The 27254-nt window shown below is 42.2% G+C and overlaps 1 protein-coding gene across 5 annotated transcripts in view; it reads right to left on the bottom strand.

Annotated features, from left to right (window-relative positions):
• Cecr2 (CECR2 histone acetyl-lysine reader) overlaps window positions 1–27254 on the bottom strand; it is a 144657-nt gene that overhangs the window by 2884 nt on the left and 114519 nt on the right. Inside the window, exons 7-17 of one of the 5 annotated variants that reach the window (XM_021249578.2) lie at window positions 27038–27207; window positions 20750–20833; window positions 11480–11633; window positions 9143–9272; window positions 7953–7990; window positions 7776–7867; window positions 7437–7563; window positions 6222–6607; window positions 5382–5507; window positions 4388–5234; window positions 721–2140 (exon numbers count right to left, since the gene is read on the bottom strand). In XM_021249578.2, the coding sequence (XP_021105237.1) occupies window positions 721–2140; window positions 4388–5234; window positions 5382–5507; window positions 6222–6607; window positions 7437–7563; window positions 7776–7867; window positions 7953–7990; window positions 9143–9272; window positions 11480–11633; window positions 20750–20833; window positions 27038–27207 (3574 nt within the window). Of the gene's footprint in view, window positions 1–720; window positions 2144–4387; window positions 5235–5381; window positions 5508–6221; window positions 6608–7436; window positions 7564–7775; window positions 7868–7952; window positions 7991–9142; window positions 9273–11479; window positions 11634–20749; window positions 20834–27037; window positions 27208–27254 lie in introns of all 5 variants that reach the window. The other 4 variants (XM_013068852.3, XM_021249597.2, XM_021249588.2 and 1 more) reach the window with 4 other exon arrangements.

Genomic DNA, 27254 nt, shown 5'->3' on the forward strand with positions numbered 1-27254 from the left:
AACAAAACAAAACAAAACATCGCTACAAACTTATACATGGGAGAAGTATTTTACTTCATTTCTGGACAGATCTAATTTTTTCACTCAATGATCAGGAACAAAAAGAGATGAAGAGTAAACTTTAGGATGACATTTTCTACTCCCTAGGTTAGACCACCTTTACCTTGGCCAGTGTCAGTGTGACTCAGCAGAAACCCTAACAGCCTCTGCTCCTAGCAGCCAAATTGTGGCTATCAAGTTTCCATTGTCAAAATCCAGTCATTTAAATCCCACATCAGGGCTGAGGTTGTAGCTCTGTAGATGAGACCCCATCTGATGCCCAGAACCACAGGAGGAAACAATTAAGCACTAAATGCAAATTCATGAGGAAATAATTAAGCACTAAATGGAAATTCGTTCTCACCAGGGGAAAAATAAAATGTCAAAGATAAAATTGGGCTCTAAGCCTTCTACCAAGGCTCCATCACCAACTCACATGCTTCTTGTGGACCTAAAGTGTTGAGTTTACCTTCATTCCTGAGGCTATTTTCATTTTTAAAATTAACATGTTACCCAGGGGTGGTGGCAGTAGCCTATAATCCCAAAATTCAGGAAGCCGAGGCAGGAGGATCACCAGTTTGAGGCCAGCCAGAGCTAAATAGTGAGTTCAAGGCCAGCCCTGAACTACACGGTATGTTATTTTTTTTTAGACAAAACAAAAACAATTGAATGTAATCTTACCCTGATGGTCTGTACATTTCCTGGAAAGGCCCCCTTATTCCGCTTCCAGTGCCAATCTGCTCCATCATCACAGCTTGAAAGTGCCCCAGGCCCTCTTCCTGGCAGCGATAGAGGGGGCCCTCCTGGGAGAGGCCATTGGCTTGGGTGGCTGCTGGGTGGTGAGGTGGGTGGGCAGCCACTGGGGAGGAGTACGGCCGGGACTGAAAATGACTGGCAGGTCGCTGAGGTGTATACGGAGGCCCCGTTTGTAGCATGACACCATGGGGAGGGAAAGCGGGTGAACCAAAGCTCATCCCTGAACTCAGAGGTGGTGGAGGCGTTCCATAAAGATATTCACTGGCTGACAATGAACTCTGTCGCTTTGTAGCTGCATTGTGGTTATCCAGGTCTAAAAATTCTTTGGGACTCTCTGGCCTCTCCACAGATTCTTCCAGCTTTTCTTCCTCTGGACCAGGATTTTGCCCATCTGTTGGGACCACTTTAGCAGCCACTTCATGCGTTCGAGGTGGGGAGGTTAAGGAGGCACTCAGAGTCTCACAGCCTTGCAGATCAGCCATGGCATTTCTATCTGAGAAGAGGGACCGCTGGGGTGGAGGGTGACCTGCTGGGGGCCCACCTGCACTTCCCTGGGGATGGAGAGGCCGCTGCCAGTCAGAAAAGCCCTGCGGACATGTGTAGTAAGGAGTTCGCTGGTAGTGAGGATAGGAAGGCTGAGGGGATGGTTGGTAGGAGTACCTCATTCCTTGGGGAGGCCGGTACCGGGGAAAGACTCCAGGATGTGGACTGGTAGACTGAAAGCTCCGGGGGGAAAAATGCTGAGGATGTGACATTGCTGACTTTCCTCCCATCACAGGGCCCAACCCTTGCAGGCCTGGATTGATATGGTAATGTGCAGCTGAATTCGAGTACTCCAGGCCAGGCATGTACAAGGGGGAAAACTGGCTTACAGTGCCTGCCATTAAGCTGGGGTCTGCACACGGGGGTGTAGCTGCATTCTGTCCTGTACATGGAATGGTCTCCTGCAGTATGTTGCCTCTGGGGCAGATTGGCTTTTCTGAGCCACTGCCACCAAGGCCCTTTCCCTCTGACCCACAGGGGGATGCTTCACCAATGACTCCATTTTCAGGCAGAGCCCCTCTGCCTGCTGCCGTGGAGAGGTCCCTCATACAGCCTTGGGAAGCTGGGCTCGGGCAGCTGCTGCCTGAGGGCCAGGTGGTCTTGCCCTGTCCTGTTTTACAGTGGTCTGAAGATTCTGAGGGATCACTTTTGAGCTCTGGGCCCTCTGTTTCCCTTTCTCGTGGGGAGCTCTGCCTGGGGCAGTCAGACTGCAGGGGAGGTGTGGGGTGAGGTAGTTGTTTGAGGTATACCCCCTCTGAAGCACCAATGCTGGGTGGTTTCTCTTCAAGCCCAGGCAAGGGCTCTGCTGGGGAGGAAAACACAAAAACAAAACAAAAGTAATTCAGTAGCTGAAATGACAATCTTAACAGTCATGGTGACAGAAAGAATGTAATAAGCAGTTAAATGAGCGCCACGGCTGAGGTAACATGTGGTGATTCAAGCTAGATGTGCTAAGAGTCCTTGAAAGAAGTCATGATGCTAGCTAGGGGCCTCCTCATTTCCCTTTTGCAGACCTTGAGGCAGAACCAAGCACCTGAATGGCTGCTTATTAAGACTTGGCAAAGACAGAAGTAGCCTGGCCTTGCTCCTATACAGTCAGTCAGATTAGTAAGAGGCCAAGATGTAATTCCCAGCTCATGGATGCCAGTACATACATGTGAAATGTGGCAGGACTGGGCAGAACAGGCACTCAGGAAGGCCAGATGCCTGACTTTTGCCCTTCAACACAGGAATTGCATGGAAACATGGAGTGTTTTCTCACAGTATTCTCAGTACTTGCCAAAATACGGGCTCAGTCAAGATTTGCTGAATGAATAAACTTTTTAAAAGTCTTTTGTAAAAAAAAAGTGCAGGAGATAGAACCCAGGGCCTTATGCATGCTAAGCATATGTTCTACCACTGAGCTACCTCCCTAGCCCTTGTTTCGAAAGCTTGAGACAAGATGTCTACAGCAAATAAACCCCACCAAAGCCTTCTTTAGTGTATTATGGAAATTTAATAAACTCAATCAAATTAATTTACTAGTCTCAAACCTTTGAATGCCTTAGATCATTTACCTCACTATGGCATTGACCCATTAATATGGTCTTAAACAAGACAACAGTAATATGATATGTATGTATGACTTAAGGACAAAGTTCTTCAAAAGTGTGATCAAAATTTTATTCTGGTAATAGAACTTGAGGACAAAATTACGATTCATAAAGACTTTTAAAGAACTAAGATCAAGCGCAAGGTCCTGAGTTCAATTCCCAGTACCAGAAACAAACAAACAAATTAAAAAAAAGCTCAGATCTCTTAGACTATCTGTACATTAAAGCTGGCCTTAATGATCAAAGGTACAAATGGTACAATAAAAAGGAAAAAGATCCTTTTTCATTATTCAGTCAACATAAAACTTGGTAACCAGCAAGCAGACTTTAAGTGTCATGAATGAGAGTGACCTAAATTGCTGAACTGCAGATGCCACTTGAAATCATTATTAGAGAACTCTGGTGGAGCCAGTGTGTACCAAGGCCTTTTCAAAAGGAAACACTAGGGCTGGAAATTTATCTCAGTGGTTCTGCAGCCTGCCTCGCAAGCGCAAGGTCCTGAGTTTGATCCCCAGGAAATCACCCCCCCAAAAAGGAAACATTAGAAGTCAATTTCACATGGGATCTTTATCACCTTTTGTGATAGTACAAGTATCTATTTTCTAGCCACATACTGAAGAAAATTACATACAGTATATATATACCAGACATCTACCCTAGGAGTACCTATTACACAAAAATCTTTTCGTATTTCTTTCTCAGTTTAATCTTTACTCTCCTTACATGGTATTTCTAAGAAACAGCTTCAAGCTTTGTTAGATTTTGCTATTCATCATTCTTAGTAGACACAGGCATACAGTCGAGGAATGGGAGGAAACAGAGACCGAGATCTAATTCTGCAGTAACAGCTTTGGTCAATTTCATAGGCAGTGTACGGATGCGGTGGTTAAGGACATGGATGCTGATGTAGTCTGGGCTCAAAACTCAGCTCCACCATGTACTACCTGAATGTGAGCAAACAAGCTAGTATCTCTATGCCTCCAATTTTCCATGTGTAAAAACAAATATATTAATAGTAGCTACCACAAAAACTTGTTCTGAGAAATAAGCAAGTTTTATAAAAGTCTCAGAAAGATCTCCTCACACAGTAAGCACCAATCAGTGTAACAATCATTATTATGATGCCGAGATTTTTACTGTTTAAAATTTAATTTCTTTTGGAGACAAGGTCCTGCTCTGCAGCTCAGGCTGACCTTGAACTCACTACGTAGCCCAGACTGGTCTCAAACTTGTGTTGATCCTCCTGCTGCAGCCTCCCAAGTGCTGGGACTGCAGATGTGCACCACCATGCCAGGCGATGCTGAGATTTTTAGACTAAAAGGAGTTGATCCTGGCTCAAACCTGAGTTGCTCAGGAGAGAAAGGCTGGGAATCAGTTTAATTTGGTTTCACATTCTGTGTGAAACGGTTACTAACGAATTAACAGCTGATACAGCCGAAAGTCAGGTAAAAAATTACCTTGGTCATTCTCAGGCTCTTGCATCTCACTGGTACCCTGTGTCCTCCTAGGGTTGCCTGAGGCAGGTTTGGGGACTGACACACTTACTGATGCTGAGTGAGCCACCTGTGGAAAAGGACCAGGGAACTGGGGGGCAGTGGACTGCTGGGGGTGGTAAGGCACACCTGGTGGGCAGACACGGGAGGACAGCTGCTGCATGGCGATCATCTCGGGACTGTCCATCATGGAGTCCCCTCCGTGCACCCCCCGTAGGGTGGGGGAAGGTCCTCCAAATAGAGAACTTGCTGCTGGGGTTGGAGGTGGCTGCAACCGATGTCCAGCAGACTTACAGGGTGGTCGTATATACCCTGAAGAAGGAACTCCATGAGGTAGAAAGCTTGATTGTTTAGGCCACTGGGTTGAAGGGACAGGTGGTCTCATCACTCGGGAATCCATCATGTGACCAAGGTTCCGAGGCTGGTGAGAGGGTCCTGGCCCCAGGGAGTGCTTCTCATCTGGCCCCAAGGGTCCTGGGTTGGTAACACCATGGTTCCCATTCCAGACGACACAGTGTCCTCGATTCAGGTACTTGTATGACTGGTATATGTGGCTTGGATGAACTTCTGGGGTCTCAGCAAAGTCTGGGGGTCGAGCTGGAGCCCCACCATGCCTGGGAGGAATAAACCCTGGCTGGAATGGAGCTGGACCATACAGGTTTCCATCCTGACTAGGACCACTCATCTGCCCAAGCTGCAAGGAGGCAGGGTGGGATCTCATGTTAGAAAGGTGTGTCAGTCCCCCACACATTAGCTTTTCTTCAGGAGCACTTAGCTGAGTTCCTCCATGGCTCCCAATTCCAACTGCAGGCTGGTAACAGAAAAGGCGAGAGATCAGAGTTATTCAGGCTCACACGGCAAGGCAGATCTTTATAATGTGCTTTAGTGATTTGGAAAACTATCCCTGAACTGTGCCTGAGAGGTCTTGGCCATCTCCTCTTCTGCACTGGATGCTTACCTGCATGGAGAGGGGCTGGTGCTGCATGGGCTCTCCTGGGTGTGCTTCTGGGACTTGAGAGGAGCCATACAAGTGGGTGGGATCTGATCCTTGAAGGGGGCCAAATGTTCCTGGTACTGCTGGCTTCTGGAGCAAGTAGGCAGGAAAGAGAAGACAGATTGACATTAGGTGGATAATACGGGTTTCCCTCTAGGGAGGAGAGGGAACTCGAGAGAACTCCCCTATAGGGAGGAATGGGATAAAATAAAATGAAATTTATTTTTAAAAAAAAGGCTTCCCTAAGGACTACTAGCACATGCACCACCTGGGCTGGGCCAGTCCTGATTCTGTAGTAGTTTCTCTGACCAGGAGAGGTTAAGATTGAAAGTGTTTCCTCATCTTTTGTTTTCTTTAAGCCACCTACCCCTGGCATATAGCCCTTTTAGTCACTGTGTCCTGGATGGCAACCTACTATCGAAACTTAATACCTCACATATATGTAGTTTATGTACTGTATTTCTGTGCTTTACACATGAAAAGAACAAATTTGGTTTTTTTTGAGGTCTTGCTATGTTGCCCAGGGAGGCCCCGAACTCCTGGGCTCAGATCAAGTGTCCTCCTGCCATAGCCTCCCCAGTAGCTAGGACCCCATATGTGCACCTTCCTACACCCAGTCTTTATTTAATCCCAACTTTAGCCACACTGAGAATGCATGATTCAAATGATTAAGAGAAAGGAAGATCTGAAATAAGGGGAGAATGAACGAAGAAAAAGAAATCACCCATACAATTATTTTGGAAGTACCAACTCAATAGCCCTTCCTCACTTGTGATTTCACCAGGTGGGAGATCACCTCCTTACCATCTGGTTTAAAAGGGGGGCCTGGCTGGGCATCCCACCACAATGCAGGGGGTGGGAAAAGCCTCGGCCATTGGAAGTGCCTGCATCCCGAGAGGCCTGTGCAGAACTGCTGCTCTGATCATCCCGAGAGGAGGAAGCTTGGCGTGCAGGGGGCAATGATTTGCCTCCATTTTCCACTGGCTGTTTCCTGTTGGGCCCTTCAGAGTCCCTAGAGCGAGTCCACACATGGCTCCCACTACTCCGCCCAGCCCTACTCCGTCTTTTCTCCCGCTTTTCATCCTCTCGAATCCAAAATTCTTCATCTGTATCCCCGTCTTCGCCAGGAAAGTGTTTCATCATTGCTCGATGGAAACACCTCTCTAAATTATCAGACATCTTGGTATACTCTAAAAGAAAAACAAATGGATTGACCTGTAAGTATAGTTTAAATACACCTGGGGTATGCTCCACGTTTAATCACCACTCAGGTGTATGAGTTTGTAGAGCTGTGCTTCAACGATAAAGACACGGTTTCTGTCCACGGAAACATGAGGTTGTGTGGCTGAGACAGTGGACAGTGACTCCAGGACTGCTGCCTCAAATCAGTAAACATATAGTTATTTAAGGCTAAAATACTAAAATTATTAAATACCATCATTGAATCTGTAAGATATTTGAATTAATGTATAAAAGAGCACCAAGTTTCAGGACCTGAGATCATTTATAGTTTGATATTACAGAGCTTCAACGCTGACTTCTTTTTTGGTACCAGGGATTGAACTCGGGTCCTTGTGCTTGAGCAGCAGGCGGCGAAACCACTGAGCTAAATCCCCGGTCCCTCAATGTTGACTTCTTAAAATGATTTAAGAATGACAGGCTGGGAGTGTGGCTCAGTGGCACAGCATTTGTTAGCATACCAGGGTTCAATTCCAGAGCTGCAAGAGAGGGAGGGTGGGGAGTGAGCTCATCTAGCTTCAGTCCTATCTGTGCTGAGGAGGCCAGGGACAACTCAGACCCAACCTGGTCTGTAGGATGAGAAACCACCCAGTTAGCTTCCTTCCTGCTGTATTCTCTTGTCCTCTGGCATAGAAAAGAACTCCTGGCTAAGACTGTGGAACCACTAATCCCACAGCTTTTAGCACACAGTTTGATAATATACATTTGTCATGAAAGGCATTTTATTTTGAATATACTAATGCACAGACATACATCTAGCACGAACTTCCTCCCACTTACCACTACTTTCCCCATTGTATTTTCGACAATTCCTGAACATAGTCTTCATGTCATTTACAAATTCCTCCTTGGTACAGTATAAACCTCCATTCAATTTTTTCTCCATGCTTGAAATATCCATGGGGATCTAAAATAGGACACATAACTAATTAAAACATGCTAGAATAACCCCCCCAAACCAAACATCTCATAGTCCCTAAGAGGCAACGTAATCTTGACATCATGAGATGCTCAGGAGCCAAATGTACACCTGGAAGACCTGACTCTGAGAAATAACAGATAAACAACATGAAACCCAAAACCCAATACACAGATGCAAATGTATACTTCTGAAGATACCTTAATAATCTGATAATAATTAGGGGCATAAGATTCATCCACAGGTTCCAAAAAGGGCCAGGAATCCTTATGAGCCTTTACCACATCTAGAACTAGATCCAAAAAAGAGAACTTAATTAATAAAGTCACATAGCAATGTTTCCATCAGAAACACAATAGGTGACAATGGTAACTAACCTTTATACATGGCAGTAAAATCATCATCCAACTCAAAGCTGTGAATCATAAAATAAGACATTAGTAATAACTCTGACCACTTTCTTAACTTAGCTATTAGTTCAATTAGAAACAAACTGATTAAGATTTGGAACAGTCTTAGTAATTCTGTTCAGATAACCCTGTCAACTCTGCTAACATTCTCTGAAAAGGATACAAAGATTAGGGATAGTATGCCTTAATATAAAAAGGAATACCACTGTCTTTATAAAACAATGGAGTTGGTCTAAATGATCAGAACTTTATGATTCTATTATTTATTTATTTCAGAGCACATTCTTTTTTTTTTGGTACCAGGGACGGAACTCAGGACCTTGTGCTTGCGACAAAGCATGGTGCCACTGAACTAAATCTCAGCCCTAAGAGCACATAATTTTTTTTTTCGTGGTACCGGAGATAGAACTCAGGACTGTGCACTTGCAAGGCAGGCGCGGTGCCACTGAGCTAAATCCCCAGCCCATAAAGAACACATTCTTAATCTGGTTTTATTCTAGGCTTATGAATATTTTTGTGATCTAAAGAATAATGCCAAGTATGGTGGTGCACACTTGTAATCTCAGTACCACTTGCAGGTGGATCTAAAGCTTGAAATCAGTTTGGGCTCTACAGTGAGAACCTGTCTTAAAAACCAAACCAATATAAAACCCACAAAAGCATGTGGCAGAATAAACTCATTAGCACTGAACATTTACTCATTTGTTTCTAAATGACTAGTTAGCAATAAAGACACAAATGGTACCTACTAATTTCAAAGGGAAGTAATGATTGAAAAAGTAAGTTTCTGCAAATTCCAAGAAAAAAATTTATATAATCACTGAATCTGATTTCATTCAATTTAAGACTTAGAGGACAAAAAGAATGCTGTGCAAAAATATCACTGTGCTAAAAAAAAAGTCACTGTGCTTCTACATGATAGCAAGGAAAGAAAGGGGCAGGGAGCAGAGGTGGGTCTGGGTGTGGATGTTAATTTAAAGAGCACTGGGGTCAGGTTAGGGTTAGTGGTTTCAGGCTCGCCCTGTTCCCAAGTTTTCTCAAGTTGGAAACTGCGATGCCATTGCTGAGCACACAGGGCTGTTACAAAGATTAAATGAGGGAGGTGTTTATCAGCAGAGGGCCAGCTGCTCTTGTTGCTGCTGGTATTGAATACTCACAGGTCCTTTGTCTTCTTGCCTTCCCGACTGGGAGAGCTGGGGTCCAGGTGGGAGAGCTCTGGAGGCAGCTCCTTGCCTTGGGCCAGCAGCCATGCCCGTTCTTCCCTGAGCTTTCTCCTCTTGGCGCGATCTGCAGGAGGCAAGTTGTGGCTAAGCCTGTGCATTTGCTTGTCCTCCCGCTGCCCACGATGCGCCGACCCTCACACAGGCACAGGGCAACCTGCTCATTTCATTCAAATGTTACCTCTTGACAGTCCTATGTAAATGTTACTTTAGCCATGTCACTCTACCCATGGGTCTGGCTTTTTTCTTTTAGATATCACCAGTATCTAGAATTCCACAGCACTGTATCTATTTATTCCCCATCTTCCCACCACTAGAATGGAAACTCCACAAAAGGACTAAGTTTATCTTGTTTACTACATTTACCTAGAACAGTGCTGGCACAAAACAGGTGCTCAAAAAATATCTGTAGAAACCAATCCTATAACAGGCATTATTACTCTTACAGGCAGAGAAACTAAGTCTGCAAATAAAGTTTTGGACCTGTCTATATAAATTACAACAATGATGGCATACCAAATAACCCACTGTAAAATATGAAGAAATAAAAGCCACAGTTATTATGGGGGTGGGGTGGGGTGTTTAAATCTAACACCAGAAACAAAACACATCTAAGACCTTACAAGTAAGATAAATTACACAATGTGATACAAGCTAAATTTGTAGCTTATAGGCAATGAATGTAAGAAATGAGTTAGGCAGGAACTGGGTTAACCCAGTAAGATATAGAAAGTAATACTTATTATTATTATTATTTTGGTACTGGGGATTGAACTCAGGACCTTGTGCTTTCAAGACAGGCACCACTGAGCTAAATCCCTAGCCCTGAAAGTAATACTTAAGAATGGGGGTGTGTGTGTGCGTGTGTGCGTGCGTGTGTGTGTGTTGGGGTGGGGATGTAGCTTAGTGGTTATCGCGCCTGCCTGGCAAGCACAAGGTCCTGAGTTTGATCCCCAGTTTAAAAAAAAAAAAAAAGGAGGGGGGGAAAAAGTACTATATAAGATCATAATCTTTTAATTTTCATAGCCAAAATTTACCTAAGTTTTACACTGAACACTGTACTGAGAAAGTCGAACCATGTATTATACTGTTTTATTAAAAAATTAAGAGTTCTAGGAATTAATCCATTTATTCAGAGACACAGTCTTGCTCTGTAGCCCAGGCTAGCCTCAAATTTTCAATCTTCCCGCCTCAGCCACCTGAGTGCTGGGATTAAAGGTGGGTGCCACCATGCCAGGTTTCCATCCATTTCTTTTTTTTCTTTTTTGGTACCAGGGATCGAACTCAGGTCTTTGTGCTTTCAAGGCAGGCAGGGGAACCACTGAGCTAAATCCCCGGCCCACCATCCATTTCTTTAAAAGAAAGCAATATGTGGGAGGCTAAGGCAGGAAGATTGTTAAGTTTGAGGCTGGGCTGGACTACATAGCAAAACCAAACAACCAAACCCACAACCACAAAGAGTGAGGGAGGAAGAGAGGGAGGGAAAAGAAAATAAACTTTGGTCTACATCTAGCCATGCCAAATGATTTGTTATCACATAATTTATCAGGGCCAGCTTATAAATACAACCGCTATCCAAGAAAATATTTGTTATCCTTGGCATTATAGAATTATAAATGAAAGAAAAATCTTACCAAGACCAAGAACTAGACCTATACTTGAAAAAATAACTTTGTCCTAATAGTAGTATTTTAGAACTAATAGCTAATCTAAATAAAAATCGGAGATATCTTTTATGCATATCTCATTTGTGATAAAGTTATCTGTATCTAGGTATGGCAAGCACATGCCTATAAGTCTAGCACTTGGGAGGCTGAGGCTGGAGGATTGTGAGTTGGGAGGCCAGTGTGGGCTACACAGGGAGTTCAAGTTTGGCCTAGATTACATGTTATAACCTCATCTCAAAAAGCAAAACAAAAAACCCAAACCCTGACCAACCAACCAAAAAATAAAAAAAGAACAGACGAACAAACCCTGTGAAATCAGTTCTCATCACTCATTTTTTTTCTATTCTACGTGGGACAAGGCAGAGATCTAAACAATAGGCAAGATAATGAAAGACATACAAAGAATGACAAATATAAGTGCTTTATCAGAAACAAAAGTGAGATTGGATTGAGATAAGTAAATATGACAATACAACTGACAACTAACTAAAAAGAAATAGCCAGAAAGAGATGAAACAAAGAATGGTCCCCCGCTTGTTCCAGTGGTGGCTGCAGACAGCCATTCCCAAACATGAGCATCTCTGGCCTGGGCAGAAGGCGCACACACCTTCTACTGCCTTGACCTTTTCCTCCAACTCCCGTTTCCTCTCCTCTTTGAGCATCTGTTCCTGTTCCTTCTTCTGCACAGCAAGGAGAATCTGTCGTTCTTCCTCCTCTTCCTTGCGCTTCTGTTTTTCTATCCTGGTGAGCACAGGAGTCTCCTGTGAGAAGCCAATGAACAGATCAAGTCAATGGACAACAATGAAAGAGTTCTTCCCTTTGAATTAAGATCTAATCTACTGAATTCAAAAAATACTGTTACACAGCTAACTTAGCTGGTAGATTCACTGCATAGAAACAAGCTGACTTTATCATCTGTAATATATATGCATGGATATATAAACACATTAACATTAAAACACAATGGTTTGCTTTGTTTTAGCTGTAGTAAGGATGAAGCCCAAGGCCTCTGCAGGGGGTTACAATAGTCCTTTATTTATTTTGAGACAGATTGAGCTAAGCCACTAAATTGTCCAGATTAGGGTGGAACTGCCACCTTCCTGCTTCAGTCTCCTAATGTGCTAAGACTATAGATATGTGCCATCACTCTTAGCTTACAATGGGTTTTTTTTTTTTTTTTGGTACCAGGGGATCGAACTCAGGTCCTTGCGCTTTCAAGGCAGGGGGCAGAACCACTGAGCTAAATCCCCAGCCCTCAATGGGTTTTTTTTTTGGGGGGGGGGTACCAGGGATTGAACTGGGGTCCTTGCGCTTGCGCAGCAGGCAGCGAAACCACTGAGCTAAATCCCCAGCCCTTAATGGGGTTTTAAAACTGGGCAAAAGTTTTGGGCCCATTGATTTATATAATGTACTGTGAGCAGGAAGGAGCCAATCATATGGGTAATATGATGAACAAAAAAGGAGAAACTGAGGCAGTTCAGAGAAGCTATTCTTTTAGATTTATCAGTGTCTCAAAATAAAAAAAAAAAAGGGCTTGGAACGTAGTTCAGTGTGAAGGCCCTGTGTTTGATCCCTGGTATGGAAAAACAAAACAAAACAAAAACAAACAAAAAACCCCAGAAAAGTTCTGAAGGCAATAATAAAGTCTTGAAAATTACTCAAAGATTAGTCAGCATTTCCCCTTATTTTTCAACCCAAACTACATTAACATAAAGTTTGCAGGTGATCAGTGGGAATGTGACTAAGAAATCTAACAAAATAAAAAACACTGGGCCAGGGATTTTAACTCAGTGACACCAGGCCTGCCTCGCAAGCACAAGGTCCTGAGTTCGATCCCTGGTACCAAAATAAAAAACATCAAAGCATGCTATGTACATTTGCCAACTTCCCATGATGAATATAAGCATTAAAATAATTGGGGAGGGGGGGCAATTTAGCTCAGTGGTTTCACCGCCTGCTGCGCAAGCGCAAGGACCCCAGTTTGATCCCCGGTACTAAAAATTTTGCATAAGGCAGGTGGCAGAACCACTGAGATAAATCCCCAGCCCTTTTTTTTTTGTTTTTTGAAACAGGGTCTTGCTATGTAGTCCAAGCTGGCCTTGAACTCACTATGTAGCCCAGACTAGCTTCAAATTCACGTGATCCTCCTATTTCAGCCTGAGTGCTGGGATTACAGGCATGCACCACCATGCCCAGTACAAATGTAATCACTTTGTACTGCAAACATGTACTAATAAATATTAAAAAAGGAAACAAAATAAAAGGTAAATTATGGAAAAATGATCATTACCTTCATAATTTTATGACAATTTTACAATACATATTCTCCAATAAAACTAGTTGTGAGCCAGCTGAGTGTGGTGGCACACATCTGTAATCTCAGCACTCAGGAAGCTGATGCAGGAGAATCTCTTCAAGATCAGGGCCAGCCTGGGCTACATAGTGAGACCTTGTCTCAAAACACCACCACCACCACCACCACCACCACCACCACACAAAAGTAGTTCTGAGCCATTCTTCAGCCCAGAACACAGAAGTCGTTCCTTTTCAATTTCTACCCTCAACTTTTATGCGGACGTGGAGCTAGAATTACTTTTTTGAACACTTCCAATGAAGACATGCCTTTGCATGGCACAAAGAATATAGGCTGCAAACACAGAAAAATCAATCAGGTGTCAACAGAGAGACAAAACTGACATTAGCTTCAGAGATGATCCCATTTAAGATGAAGCTTAATTGGGAATGTGACACTTTCTTTGGAAAAGAACCTATAAAAAAAATCTATATAACTTTTTGCAATGAATATGAAGACATATTCTAAAAATGCAAAGATGTCCTGATCAATAGTGGACTCCCAACAAAACAAACTGAATTCTGGTGCAACTCACACCAGAGAGAGACAAAACACTTAAGTTACAAAGATGTCCAATGTAATCTCAATTTTGTAATACACACATGCAGAAAGGCCTGAAGCAAATGTGTGAACCTGAAAATAGTAATGCTACCTAAGTTGGAATCACCAGGCCTTCAACAGTCTTTGGTATGTTGTCTCCACAGTCTATGAATAGATAAATGCTTTGGAGCTCAGAACAACACTTTCCCAAATAAACTGAGAGTTAAACTAGCAATATATGTTCTAAAATAATCTAACTTTCAGGCCAGGGATTTAGCTCAGTGGTGCTGTGCCTGCCTCGAAAGTGCAAGGTCCTGAGTTCGATCCCCAGTACGAAAAACAAAAACAAAAAACCCCCACTAACTTTCATTAACTTTTTATCACCCCCATGCAATACCTGCTTAAAGTCTAAAATTAAAATATGTTCAAGTACCTAAGGATTAGAATTTGTGAATGTTTAAGGTGAGGTATTAGAAATTGATTATGAAGTTTGATAACAATGAAGCAGAAATTTTCAAATGTAAAACTACAAATGTAAATGATTCTAGTTATTTAAAATTTGTATAATGCAGGGCTGGGGGTTTAGCTCAGTAGTGCCCTGCCTACCTGGCAAGTGCAAGGTCCTGAGTTCGATCCCTGGTACTGGAAAAAAAACGGCATCCAATTAATCTCTCAAAATTTATATAACCTAACTTATTATTTATATTCCAAATGAAAAACCTATGGATGCACCCATCACGTTGTTTACATGCTAAGAAAAACATCAAGCTTGGTGTGGTGGTGCATGCCTGTAATCCCAGCACTCTGGGATGCTGAGGCAGGAGGACTGCAAGTTTATCCCAGCCCTGGCAACTTGGCAATACATATGGCTGGGGATATAGTTCAGTGTGGAGGCTCTGGATTTAACCATAGAACCACAAAACAACCAACCAAACGAACAAAACCCATCACACACACTTTTTGGGGTGGGGGGTGCCAGGGATTGAACTCGGATCCTTGTGCTTGGGAGGTAGGCCGCAGAACCACTGAGCTAAATCCCCAGCCCTGTTTGTTTTTGAGATAGGGTCTCACTATGTAGTCCAGGCTGGCCTCAAACTTGTGTGACCCACCTGCCTCGCCCTCTCAAGTGCTAGGATTAGAGGTATGAGCCACCATGCCTGGTCATAATTTTTTTTTCATGAAAGTTATCCTTGAATTTTTACTGGAGGTTGAATTATTTTGGAAAAATCTTGGTTTGATACTTTTATCTTGAAGCAATGAGATGTGCATATAAACCTGCTTGTAACAAGTAGAGGGCACCTGCCAGACATTAGCCCCATCATTCAAATGAGAAATACTTTGTGTAAGACAAGGTTTCACTATGTAACTCAGGCTGCCCTTGAACTCACTACGTAGGCAGGGTGGCCTCAAACTTGTGGTGATCCTCCTGCCTCAGCCTCCCCAAGTACTGGGATTATAGATGAGTGCCTCCATGCCTGGCCTGAGAAATACTTCTGCCTGAAGATGGTTCCATGTTGGTTTTTTGTTTTATTTTCAGTATTACTGGAAACTGAACCAGCCTACTTTAAATTTTTAATTTTTTCCAACAGAGTATTGCTAATTGATTAAGTATCTAGGCTGGGCTCAAACTTGTGGATTCTCCTGCCTTAGCCTCCCAGTGCATAGCCCACCTTGGTTATTACCTTTGCTTAGTCTGCTGTTGGTTAGGTCAAATAAACAATATTGATCTAAGTCATACCAAAATGACTTTAAAGATTATAGATAAGAACAAATTTTAATTTACAAATAGATATTTGATGAGGCATTGGGAAAATAAAGGTCATAACTCGAGTGATGCTTTTCTATCCCTTTTTATTAAGCTATAGTTTTCCTCTGAATGAAATCCTGTAATTATTATTGCTACATAAAAAACACAAAATTATACATATTAATGGGGTACCATATAATATATATAGGGCTGGGGATGTAGCTCAGTGGCACAGAGCCTGCCTGGCAAGCATGAGGTCCTGAGTTCGATGCCCGGTACACACACACACACACACACACACACACAAAAGCAAATCAGGTTAAATGTATCGTGTTAAGTATCACTACGGCAAAAATATTTTTTAAAATCTCTTTTTTCAGGTATATAGTATATAACTATTATCTCTACTCATCCTATGTGCAATAAGTAACAGTACACTAGAACTTCTTACTCCTAATTGCAGTTTCGTATGCACTAATCAATTTTTCCTATCTTTCTCTGCCCCTTACATTTTCCAGTGATTGCCTTTCCCTCTTTTCTCTTTTTCCTCCCTCCACCCTCTATTCCATTCTTTCTGGTACTAGGGGAGAGAAGCAAGGGATGGTCTAGTATTGAGCTATATCCCCAGCCCTGTTACTTCTTTAAAAAAAAATTAAGATAAGGCTTTACTAAGTTGCCCAGGTAAGATCTGAACTTGCAGTCTACCTGCCTCAGCCTCCCAAAGTGCTGGGATTATAGGCATGTGCTGCCATGACTGGCATGATTGTTGCTCTTAAATCAGATGCTCAAAATCAGAGGCAAGAGGCCCCCTGCAAGTTTGAGGTCAAACTGGGCTAAAGACACCGTGTCTCAAAAATAAAAAAACAAATGTATTAACAAAAAATATATAAAGCCACACTTGTAATCCTGGCATCTGGGAGGTGAAGACAGGATTGCTGTGAGTTTGAGGCCAGTCTGAACTACATAGTGAGACTGCTTCACAAAAACCAAACCAGGGCTGGGGATTTAGCTCAGTGGCACTGTGCCTGCCTCGTAAGTGTAAGGTCCTGAGTTCGATCCCCAGTACCAAAACACAAAACAAAACAAATCAAAAAACCAAATGAAACAAACACCCCCTCCCCCAAACCATCCTAATATAGAAATTTGATTCTGTTGATGCCTAAGTAGCTATTTACCATCTCTCTCCTCCAGTGTCAGGCAAACCAATCTGCTTAATGTCTCCATGGATGTATTTATTCTGGTTATATACAGAACCATATAATGTGTGTCTCATTACTGGTCTTTTAGCACATTAACACATAAACTTGGGCTGGAGATTTAGTTCAGTGGCACTGTACCTGCCTCACTAGTGCAAGGTCCTGAGTTCGATCCGTGGTATCAGAAAAAAAAAATTCTACACTTGCTCTGCAGAACATATTTCTTTTACCTTTAATAAATAAATGTAAAACCTTAAAAAAAAATCCATAGAAACGCTAAGCACAGGCTTTAACAACGGAGTAGGTTGAATTTCAGCATGTTTGAGCAGCAAACTTAAAGCTCCCCAAATGTCTTTCAATCTCAAGTGAGGAACCTGTACCTGCTCTGTCTGCCCGCCCTGCCAGCTGTGGCCCATCACCTTGAAGGTGTGATACCTGCACCCAGTGTCCACTCCACCTGTTTCTGTATCACTCTCTCCAGAACTCCCACCCAGCATTGCTAGGTCAGGTGAAATTCCCTGTGGCTCAGCTAGATATGGGGTTTTTTTGCCTCACATTTCTCAACTCCTTTTTTAAAAATTTTTTTATTTTTTACTCCTTTTCTTTTTTATCAGCATGTAATTTTAAGTTTCCCCTATCATATGAATTATGACAATTACTTTTACATAAATGGCAACATTCACATCTGAAAAAGAAAAATCTATGTTGTGTACTTTATGTAGAGTCTTTCCTGGGATTTGGCTCCATGGTGTTGCTGCCTCCCTCAAACGCGCAAGGTCCCGAGTTTGATCCCTGGTACCACCACCACCAAAAGGCATCTTTATGGAGAGGTTTTTTTTGGTACTGGGGATTGAACTCAGGACCTTGCACTTTCGAGGTAGGTGGTGGAACCACCGAGCTAAATCCCTGGCCCTGAGAGCCTGTTTTAAGATTTCCATGCCAATACTGAGCACCACGCCACCTCGAGGTAGAGCAAGTGCAAGTGAACACAACTGTGAAAGGACAGCATTCACTTCTGAAGGTGCTTTTGTAGGGTTTTAACTACTGAAGGCCTGGTAAAACCGAATGAGCAAAAATTAAATCAAAAAAGTAAACAATGTGTATGTGGGGAAACCCTTCATCCTGCATTACATTGGTTTTCTTTACAAGAAGCCAACTGAGAATGGACTAAGGGTTGGTGTGGAAATACTCTGTAGATAAGAAAGCATCCTATTAGAATCAAGAGGACATCTTAATAAGAAGCTAATTAAGAAAGCACTTGAAATTCTCTGAAGTATTATAAGCTAGAATTGCTGGTTTTAGTAACACCAGCGCCCCTCTCCCAAGGCAGGTCCCTGGACTGGCACCCTTGCCAGGTAGGAGCACCCTTGAGATCACAGTACTGCGAGCATTACCCTAGCAACAGCGAGGTCCAGAGCTTGCTGACAACAATATTCTTAGCAGCCCCAATCTACGTTTCAGTAAGAAAAGTCCCTTCACTGATATTTTTTCCCCAGGAGCCACAATTAAAATACTCTTTGAGGCACTAAGATTGGACTCCAAGTTACCAATGTTTGAAAGAACTGAAGATTTTCTGGTTTAGAAATAAAACCACAAAACTCACACTATCATTAAGGTTTCCTCCAGGATATCTGGTTCCACAATAGATACTCCAAAATCTCTGTAGTATTGTGGTTTCTTGTATCTCAAACTAAAGAGCAGAATTTAAAAAAACCAAACAAACCAACAAACCCTGCCAAGAGTAAAAGAGATAGATGTTAGTGTTTGATGTTAAACTTCCATTTGCAGCCACCAAGAGCCTCTAGGGCAATCTAAATTGTGAGTTAGGGCACTGAGGACTGCCCAGGGGAGCAAACAGAAACTGCCAAGTTTATAAAGAGAATGAAAAGAACCCAACTTGGCAAGATGCACTGGAAAACCACCTGAAAATTATGGCTGGATCCCAATTATAGAGACTATTTCCAAATCAATGACTAGCAGGAGGAAGAGGAGAGTGGGGATATGGGAAGCTAGCCACTACAGAATTGTCATCCCTAAGGGAATTCAATGTTGAGTCATCAATCTGGTAATAACACATCTATAAGCTGAAGAAAGAGATAACTGCTAAAGCAAAATATAGCAAAAAAAGGCTAGGTGTGGCGGCGCACACCACAATGCTTACAGTAGTATATGCACTTAGTCAATAACAAGATCTCTTTAATACACCACCATGTTGACATGATTTAAGAGCCCCCAAAATATTGTGAGGCAAAAAAAAAAAAAAAAAAAAGGCTCTGTTACATCACAGGCAGCCTGAGACATGGTCTACAAGTGCAGAAAGGTTTTCTGAGGACAGAGGCAGCTTAGGGGGTACCCTGGTCCCGATCCTGCAGCCTTCCTAGGATGGGAACAGAGCCTAAGCAGAATTGGCTCCCTAAACCCTAGTGCTGGCTTCTTCCTTTATTTTACTCTACTTGTCACCAGAATCACAAGCAGTTGTAGCAGTCAGCTGGGTTTCTTATGCCTCATTTCACTTCTACCTTTCCAATTTTAAATCTCAGTGAATAACAATATGTACCAAATTTGTCCCTTTCTACAGTGTGATTGTAAAGTCACTTAATGTATAAGCTACATTACAAAATAAAAATACACATAACTGGCTTCTGGGTGCCACTTGGAAAACACTCTTAGTACTGCCAGGCTGTTGCTCCCATGTAACACTATGCCTTGAACTCCCACCTGAAGGCCCCACTCCCCTCGTGTGATAAGAGTATGAATTCCTAAACACTTTTCCTGTCCTCAAGATGCATCTATCTTCGCTTATCCTTTCTGTCTTCATGTCTTAGGAGAAACTATTTCATGATGAGGTCTTGCCACTTAGGCAGTTCATCTCATCTGTCAGCTATGTATCCATTTTCATCCTTATTCATATATTCTCCAGATCCATATTATATCTCCAATTAAACAAAAAACAGGGATCTGCCCCAAGTTCTCATTTTTTTACTTTTTCAATACTTGTTTTCTTTCACTGTCATCCTTCCCAAAAGACAAGTACCACAGTGATCAGTAACAACTTTTTGTGAGCCAAATTAAACCTATCCTCTAACTTGTGGGTGTTGGGTACTGTGTCGAAATGGGAAGGCTAATACAACTCTGAAAAATTGCTTAAAGTTCTAGAAATAAAGCAACGACAAAAAGCAAAAACAGCCCTCAAAACTTTTATTGTCTGCCTAACCTCTTGTAGCTGTGACCTCCATGTGCAGAGCTATCTATCATTCTCTGCACACCTTCCCCCAAAGGCCAGTGCCATCTCTTCCGTTCTAGACCTATGTTTCCAATTGCAGGAATTACACTGCTAAATCCTGCTGGAAGAATTGCTGTCACACCTGCCAGTTTTTCCTTACTAAATCATTCCCAAAGAGTGACCAAAATGTTGTCTTCCCAACGCAAAGATGTGATGACATAATCTCCCTTCCATTTACCTACTAAAGACACAGACTCCAAAATCTGATTATCCCAGCATTTTCTTCCACTGAATGCGACAAGCTACTTATATGACAGCCACCTCCAAATGTACTCTTCTTTGACCACATTATGCACTTTGCAGCCTCTGTGGTTTTGTTTATATTATTCCTGTCATGAGGAATATCCCCTGCCTCAACTGCCCTAACTCTAGGGTCCACCATCAAAATCCCAGTCACTTTACCAGCTCAGGTCAGATACAGCTCCGCCTGCCCAAGTTCCCTTCTCTTTGCATAGCTCCAACTTGTTCCATGTTTGCATACATGAACTTTCTACATCTACTGTAGGATTTATCAATCTCATCTATCTTAAATATAGATATGCCCATCATCCCAGATTTTAAAATCCAAAAGAGTGTGATTTCATGAACTATTTTTAAGTCCTTCTCTTTATAGAAATGCATTTTCCATATAAAAATCCTCAATAAAGGTTGAAGTAAAGGAAAATACAGGTGTAGGAATAAGTAAGTACATGAAATGTAATGGGACTATCCTTTTTGAATAATGAAAATGCCTTCTTTCTACTCTCACACACACTCACCTCTTGTTTGATGGATTTGACGGACAAGTGGTCAGACATCCACCTAGGTTGCAACTCTGCCTTTGTACGTTGTGGACGTTTTCCCTATAGTTAGAAGTGAGGAAAAAGAAAGGAAAAGATAGATTAGGGTGTTCTCAGCTACTGCTACTGCTGTTACTGTTGCTGCCACCGCCACCAATAGAAAAATGACCATTAAGGCACTCAGGTAATTGCTTTACCTTGATAAAGGGCTGCAAGTACCCTTTCTAAGGATGACCAGGGGAAATAACTATTCAGCTATGCAAGGTACTAAGCCAGTGTATTCTCTTATAACAACAAAAATACACTCAACAGACAACCACAAGTCTGCTTTGATAAAATCACTGGAGAGAAACCTCCACATTTAAACTAAAGAAAAAAATCTCCCTTGAATGATTAAGGGAAGCCATGTTTTATCAGCTTCAGCTGAAGGGAATGGCGCTGAATGAGGGTATTAGGAGCAGCTGGAGGCAGACTGGCCCTTAAAAGGCAGTTCAGTGGCAGTAGTGAGAAGTGAGGGCAGCTGCCAGGGTGGAACTCAAAGTGAGAGGAGTGGAGAAAAGCAGGAGTGACTCAGAATATGAGAGCTCACCTGAAAAGATTACAGCCTGAGAAAACTGAGCAGGATTGAAAGAGACTGCTAGTAAGAGGGAAATACTTTCTGAGAACAATCCAATTCTAATTAATCATTTCAAAGGCCAAGGTGTATAGGCATGTGTTTGGAATTTTTGTGTTATGAGCTCTGTAGCTTAACCTTATAAGCTACCACCTTAAAAGGTGGTAGGCAAGGAGTTTGGGTCAGAGAGTAGCTTCTGTGGCCCAGGCTTCAAAACTCAACATTTCCTGGGTTTGGTTCTGGAGCCACTTAATTCAAAGTCTTGAGACTTCTTGAAGGATCAATGATACAGGGAACCAAAAGATGTAAGAAACTCAGTGACAATAAGGTTTATACAGTTTAAACTCACTGCAAAGCAATGATGGGAGCTGTGATGACTCAGGATCTCCAGAAAGCTTTTTCTGTTTCCAAAGCAGATTCTAAGCAGGCCCCAGTGCAAATCCAATTCCAAGTACTGAAGAGGGTCATGATCCTCTGCAAGTACTTTTCCCCAGAGCTACCCGAGCAGTCTCCTCAATATGCTTGTGAGCAACTCCTTTTACGTTTTAAGACTGTAACAGTAGGATCTCTTAAACTTTAAATGTATAAACTTATCACGGAACTGTCTTCCAAAGGAATCATATCAGTGTATCATGTTTAACAGCAACTGAAGTCAATACCAGTTTCATTCCAACTTTGTCACATGTGAAAGTTACTAAGAGGAACATGCTATCTTAATACAGAGGGTAAAGGAGTATCTCTATATCTAAATCTAAGGGCCTAATGTTCATTAGCAGCCTAAATTTTTTTTTCTTTGGAGACAAGGTCTCACTTTGTAGTTCAGGCTGGCTTGAACTCACTATGTAGCCCAAGCTGGCCTCAAACTTGTGGTGATCCTCCTGCCTCAGCCTCCTGAGTGCTGGGATCACTGGCATGCGGCACCATGCCCAGCCTAAATTTTTTTTGTACAAATACTACTTATTATCTATATTATCACTTTCTCTACCACTAACAACAAACATTTTCAGTAGTTTGTATCTTTTGGGGGGGGGGGGTACTGGGGACCGAATTCGGGACTTTGCACTTGCAAGGCAGGCGCCGGAACCACTGAGCTAAATCCCTGGCCCTATATCCTTTTTGAGGGGCTGGGGATTTAGCTCAGTGGTTTTGCTGCCTGCAGTGAAAGCGCAAGGACCCGAGTTTGATCCCCAGTACCAAAAACCAAACAAAACAAAAGATTGCTACCCCTATATCCCTTTTGATTTAAAAAGTTTTAAATTTTATGGGCAAAGCAGACCTTACCTTTTTTTTGGAGATAGGGTCTTTACCATGAAGGCCAGGCTAGCCTCGAACTAGCTTCAATTCTCCTGCCTCACCCTCCCAAGTGCTAAGATCACAGGTACGCACCACCACAGCTGGCAGACCTTGTCTTTCGATCCTCTTAAACTTCAATGTCATACCCTTGAAGATTTATCAAATCTCTCTTCTTGTATTTACTTTTGTTAAGAAACGTGGATTTACTTTTTTACCAAGAGTTCTTTTTTTTTTTTTCTTTTGGTACCGGGGATCGAACTCTGGTCCTTGCGGTTGCAGGGCAGGCGACAGAACCACTGAGCTAAATCCCCGGCCCTACCAAGAGTTCTTATCAATTATTTACCATCATAAATAATGGAAGGGAACTGAGTGCCTACTTACTGCTGCACATATGTACTGCCATGGGTTTTTAAAAAAACTTCTGTGAAGTGACAGTATTTCATTTTGCAAATATGCAAACAAACTGACATTCAGAGATCTTCAGTTAACCTATCCAAGGGATAGCCAGAACAGGGCAACACCACAGCTCAAATAAATTTATTTTGAAGACAGTTTCCTGATTCTTCCATGATACCACATAAACTCTTGCTCCACTGTCCAGGTTTTCATGCTTTTTTTTTCCTTTTCATTTTAATGCAATGGTGTGTATTTCTGAGCACCATGCTTTTTTCTACTGAACTGTTTCACTGTTCAAATGTGAATCACAGGCTATCTTCACTGTTAGAAGAAAATCCTTCTTAGTGTGTGTGTTGTTGTTTTTTGGTACCGGGGATCGAACTCGGGTCCTTGCACTTGCAAGGCAGGCACCGGAACCGCTGAGCTAAATCCCCAGCCCAATCCTTCTTAGTTAATGCAGTTAGAATGGACAAGGCTAAGTTAACATAGATAAAGTAGGGGATTAATAAAAAAGTAGTCAGAGTGTGGTGGTGCACACCTGTAAATCCCAGCACTCAGGAGGCTGAGGCAAAATTGCTGAAAGTTCGAGGCCAACCTGGGCTACATGGTGAGTTCAAGGCCAGCCTGAACCACATAACAAGAGCCTGCCTTAAAACAACAACAACAACAAAAAACCCCCAAATTCACACACTTCAAACACTTTACTCAATGTATAAATGCTCTTACCATTCATCAATCATACAATTCAGGACCCCACTGACAGGTTTTCTCCTGTGATTTGTTCACATTCCCTCTCAAACCTTCATTTGGTCTTTGTTTTTTAAAGTGAAAGTAAGAAAGACCTTCAGCACACTTAAACCAAAAGTAGAGTCCTTAAGACTTTAATGGTTTCTTCCCATATAATCCATTACTGTTTTATTCTGAACTGATAGTCAACTTTTCAGAAGAAATTCACTTTTAGTAATTGCTTCTTCTGTGGTGCTGGGGACAGAACCTCAGGCTTTGCACATGATGGGCAAGCAACATTCCAAGTTCAATAAAATTTTTATTGCCATATTTTATTGGTTTCACAACACTTAAATATTTAACTATAATAAATACAGTGGCACAAACAGACATGTAAAATATTACAATAATTGCTGAACACTAAACACAGTAAAGACAGAATTGAGGACTCTCTACAGCTTTTAGCAAATCACTTGTGCGAGCTGGTCTACTAAAGGCCATTTAAGAATGCTTCCACCATGCTGATTCATGTGACAATATGTGGCAGGACCAGTCACTCACTGTTCCTATCTTACAATATTTACATTTCTTTTCTTGGAAAAATTTTTTATTATGCAGAGATTTGCTTAGAGTGATTCTCAATGTATCCAGGTGAGTGAGTTTTATAATTAGGCTTTCTTCCCAGGAACAGATGGCCCTTAATACTTTCTTTTTAAATTTACTTTCTTTGGTACCAGAAGTCAAACTCAGAGCTTGCCAGGCAGGCACCTCGCCACTCAGCTACATTCCCAGCCCCCTCTCCCCAAGCAATCATCTGGAGAGGTTCCACAAATGCTGAACACAAGGCACTGCCTCAGAAAATTCTGATGAGTGTGGAATGGTGCAGAGGTGGGAATCTTGAGATTTCGGTAACCCAGCATATGATTCTGATGAGGTAGTCTAGTTATGGAGCACTGTTATGAACTCTAATTAATAGATATTTTCATCAGAATTATATCCCTCCAGTAAAACACCCCAAAATTTTGCATCTTTAATGCTTTTTTATTATATTAAATTGGATAAGACTTCTAAGACAATGTTATCATACAGTTGCAGGCTTTATCTGTTTTTTGGGGTTTTTTGGTACAGGGGATCAAACTCAGGACCTTGCACTTTCAAGGCAGACGGCAGCACCACTGAGCCAAATCCCCAGCACTGAAGGCTTTATCTTGATGGGTTATGATGTATTTTTTTTTTTTCTTTTGAGACAGAGTCTCACTATGTAGTTCAGGCTGGTCTTGAACTCACAGTGATTCTCCTGCCTCAGTCTCCCAAGTGCTAGGATTACAGGTATACTACCAAGTCTGGCTATGATGTGTTGTGCTTTTGGTAAAGTAGCTTTTACTTTTTAGTATTAACCTGACATACACATTACTGAATGACAACAATGTATTCAATTTTATCAGGAATGAGATGAGAGATACTCATGTCTAAATGAACAAGGTACCTTCAAACTTTCCTCCTTTATTTCTTTTCTTTTTTTTTTTTGTAGTGCTAAGAATCAAAAGCAGGGCTTCATACATGCTATGTCAGTGCTCTACCACTGAGTTATATCACAAACACTTCATTTGCGAAATATTTACAAATTATCTACTCTTTTGTGTGTGGGGGTGGTGGTAGTGGTAGTAACTAGGGATTGAACTCCAAGCCTTCACAATGAGCTGTATCTCCAAGCCTTTTAAAAATTGTTTTATGTTCAGATATGGTCTTGTTAAGTCACTACACTGCCCCAGTCCCGCTGCCTTAGCCTCCAGGGTGCTGGAATAACAAGCATGTGCCATCTGCCTGGCTGGCAAATTACTTATTCTTTGAAGGCTTAGAAAATTTTACCTTGTGAATACATCCAAATGATTCTGGTTTTGTTGTTTTGTGGTGGCAGACCTTGTCTCCAGAAAAACAAACAAAAGTAAACTAAATTTTAAAACCCAGAAGAAATTGGTTTATTTAAATTGTACATAAATGGAGTATCTCATATGGAATTAAACACCCTGATGAGAAGGTGCAGATTTTCTTGGTCATAGATGACAACGTAAGCCCTGAACCAATGTTTTCAAGTTCCTGAAAAGTAGTTTACATATTTGACATTTGGTATTTTCCTGCACATGCTATAGGAATGAGTTATAACTACTTTCCAGAAATGTATTAATAATCAGAAATATTAGCATTAGTTAATAAAATAAACTGAATGATCAACTATTTGCCATAGAAAACACATTAAAAAGAAGAGTAAGACAGCACCTGAACTGAAGAAGCTTAAGCTTACAATGACGTAAAGCATGAGACATATTAGGGAGAAAATATTAAGGCTGGGCAAAACAGGGACAGTTCATGGAGACAGTAAACTTGAAGTATGGCTTTTGAGAGTAGTAGTGGAAGAATAAGGAAGAAAATGAGGGGTGGTTCGAACATGTCATGGAAAAGCAGAGCACAGATTTAAAAAAACCTGGTGCTTAGTGGGAGAGACAGATCCATAAGGATGATTTCTGTTTAAAAACAAAAGGGGCCGGGGATTTAGCTCAGTGGCACCACGCCTGCCTCGAATGCGCAAAGTCCTGAGTTCGATCCCTGGTACTGGAAAAACAAACAAAAACAAAACAAAAAAACTGGGCAAGTATTATACACAGACTGCACGGGGTGGGAGGAGAACAGCTAGCTGGCAGGCTCAGGGGAGGTCTCCTGGGAAATGTCACAAGCAAGCTGGTTCTGGGCTGTGAAAAGCCACTGTAAACACTGGCTGGTGGTAGGCACATAGGACTTCTTGGGGATGAGAACATGGGGGGGGAGGCAGGTATTGAACTCGGAACCTTGTGCTTATAAGGCAGGCGGTAGCACCACTCAGCTAAATTCCTGGCCCTATTTGTTTTTTGTTTTTTTGTGGGGGAGACAGCGTTTCACTATATAGTCCAGGCTGGCCTTGAACTCACTGTGTAGCCCAAGCTGGCCTCAAACTCTCGGCGATCCTCCTGCTTCAGCCTATCGAGTGCTGCGATTACAAGTATGCACCACCAAGCCAGCCTTTTAGGTGAACATTCTAAAATCCACAGTGAAGGAGGGTAGCACAAGATCCCATGTGAACACTCCAATTCAGATATGAGAGCCTGTACCACTTCTAGGACAGTGGAATGTATTCAAAATTCCTTACTACCACTGTACTGGGGACCTAACAGATGGGAAGGCCAGTACTGTACGTGTTTGCATACCTTCTGGGCGATCATGTTGCAGATCTCAGGCAAGAAGTCCTCACTGAGGAGCTTATAGAGCTGCCTTTCTCGAAGTGATGTCCTCTCTCGAAAACTCTCAGTGACCTGTCGCCACTCTTCCTCAGTTTGGCAAAGGAGCCACCAAGTGCCTTGGCCTGGCCCTTGGGACCCTACAAAAGAAAGAGACACATTAACTACAACAGATCTTACTAGAATA

Source organism: Heterocephalus glaber, unplaced genomic scaffold (genome assembly GCF_053883595.1).
Source record: "Heterocephalus glaber isolate CG9 unplaced genomic scaffold, H.glaber_assembly_v1.0 deba00000281, whole genome shotgun sequence".
In the NCBI taxonomy this organism is placed as follows: Eukaryota; Metazoa; Chordata; class Mammalia; order Rodentia; family Bathyergidae; genus Heterocephalus; species Heterocephalus glaber.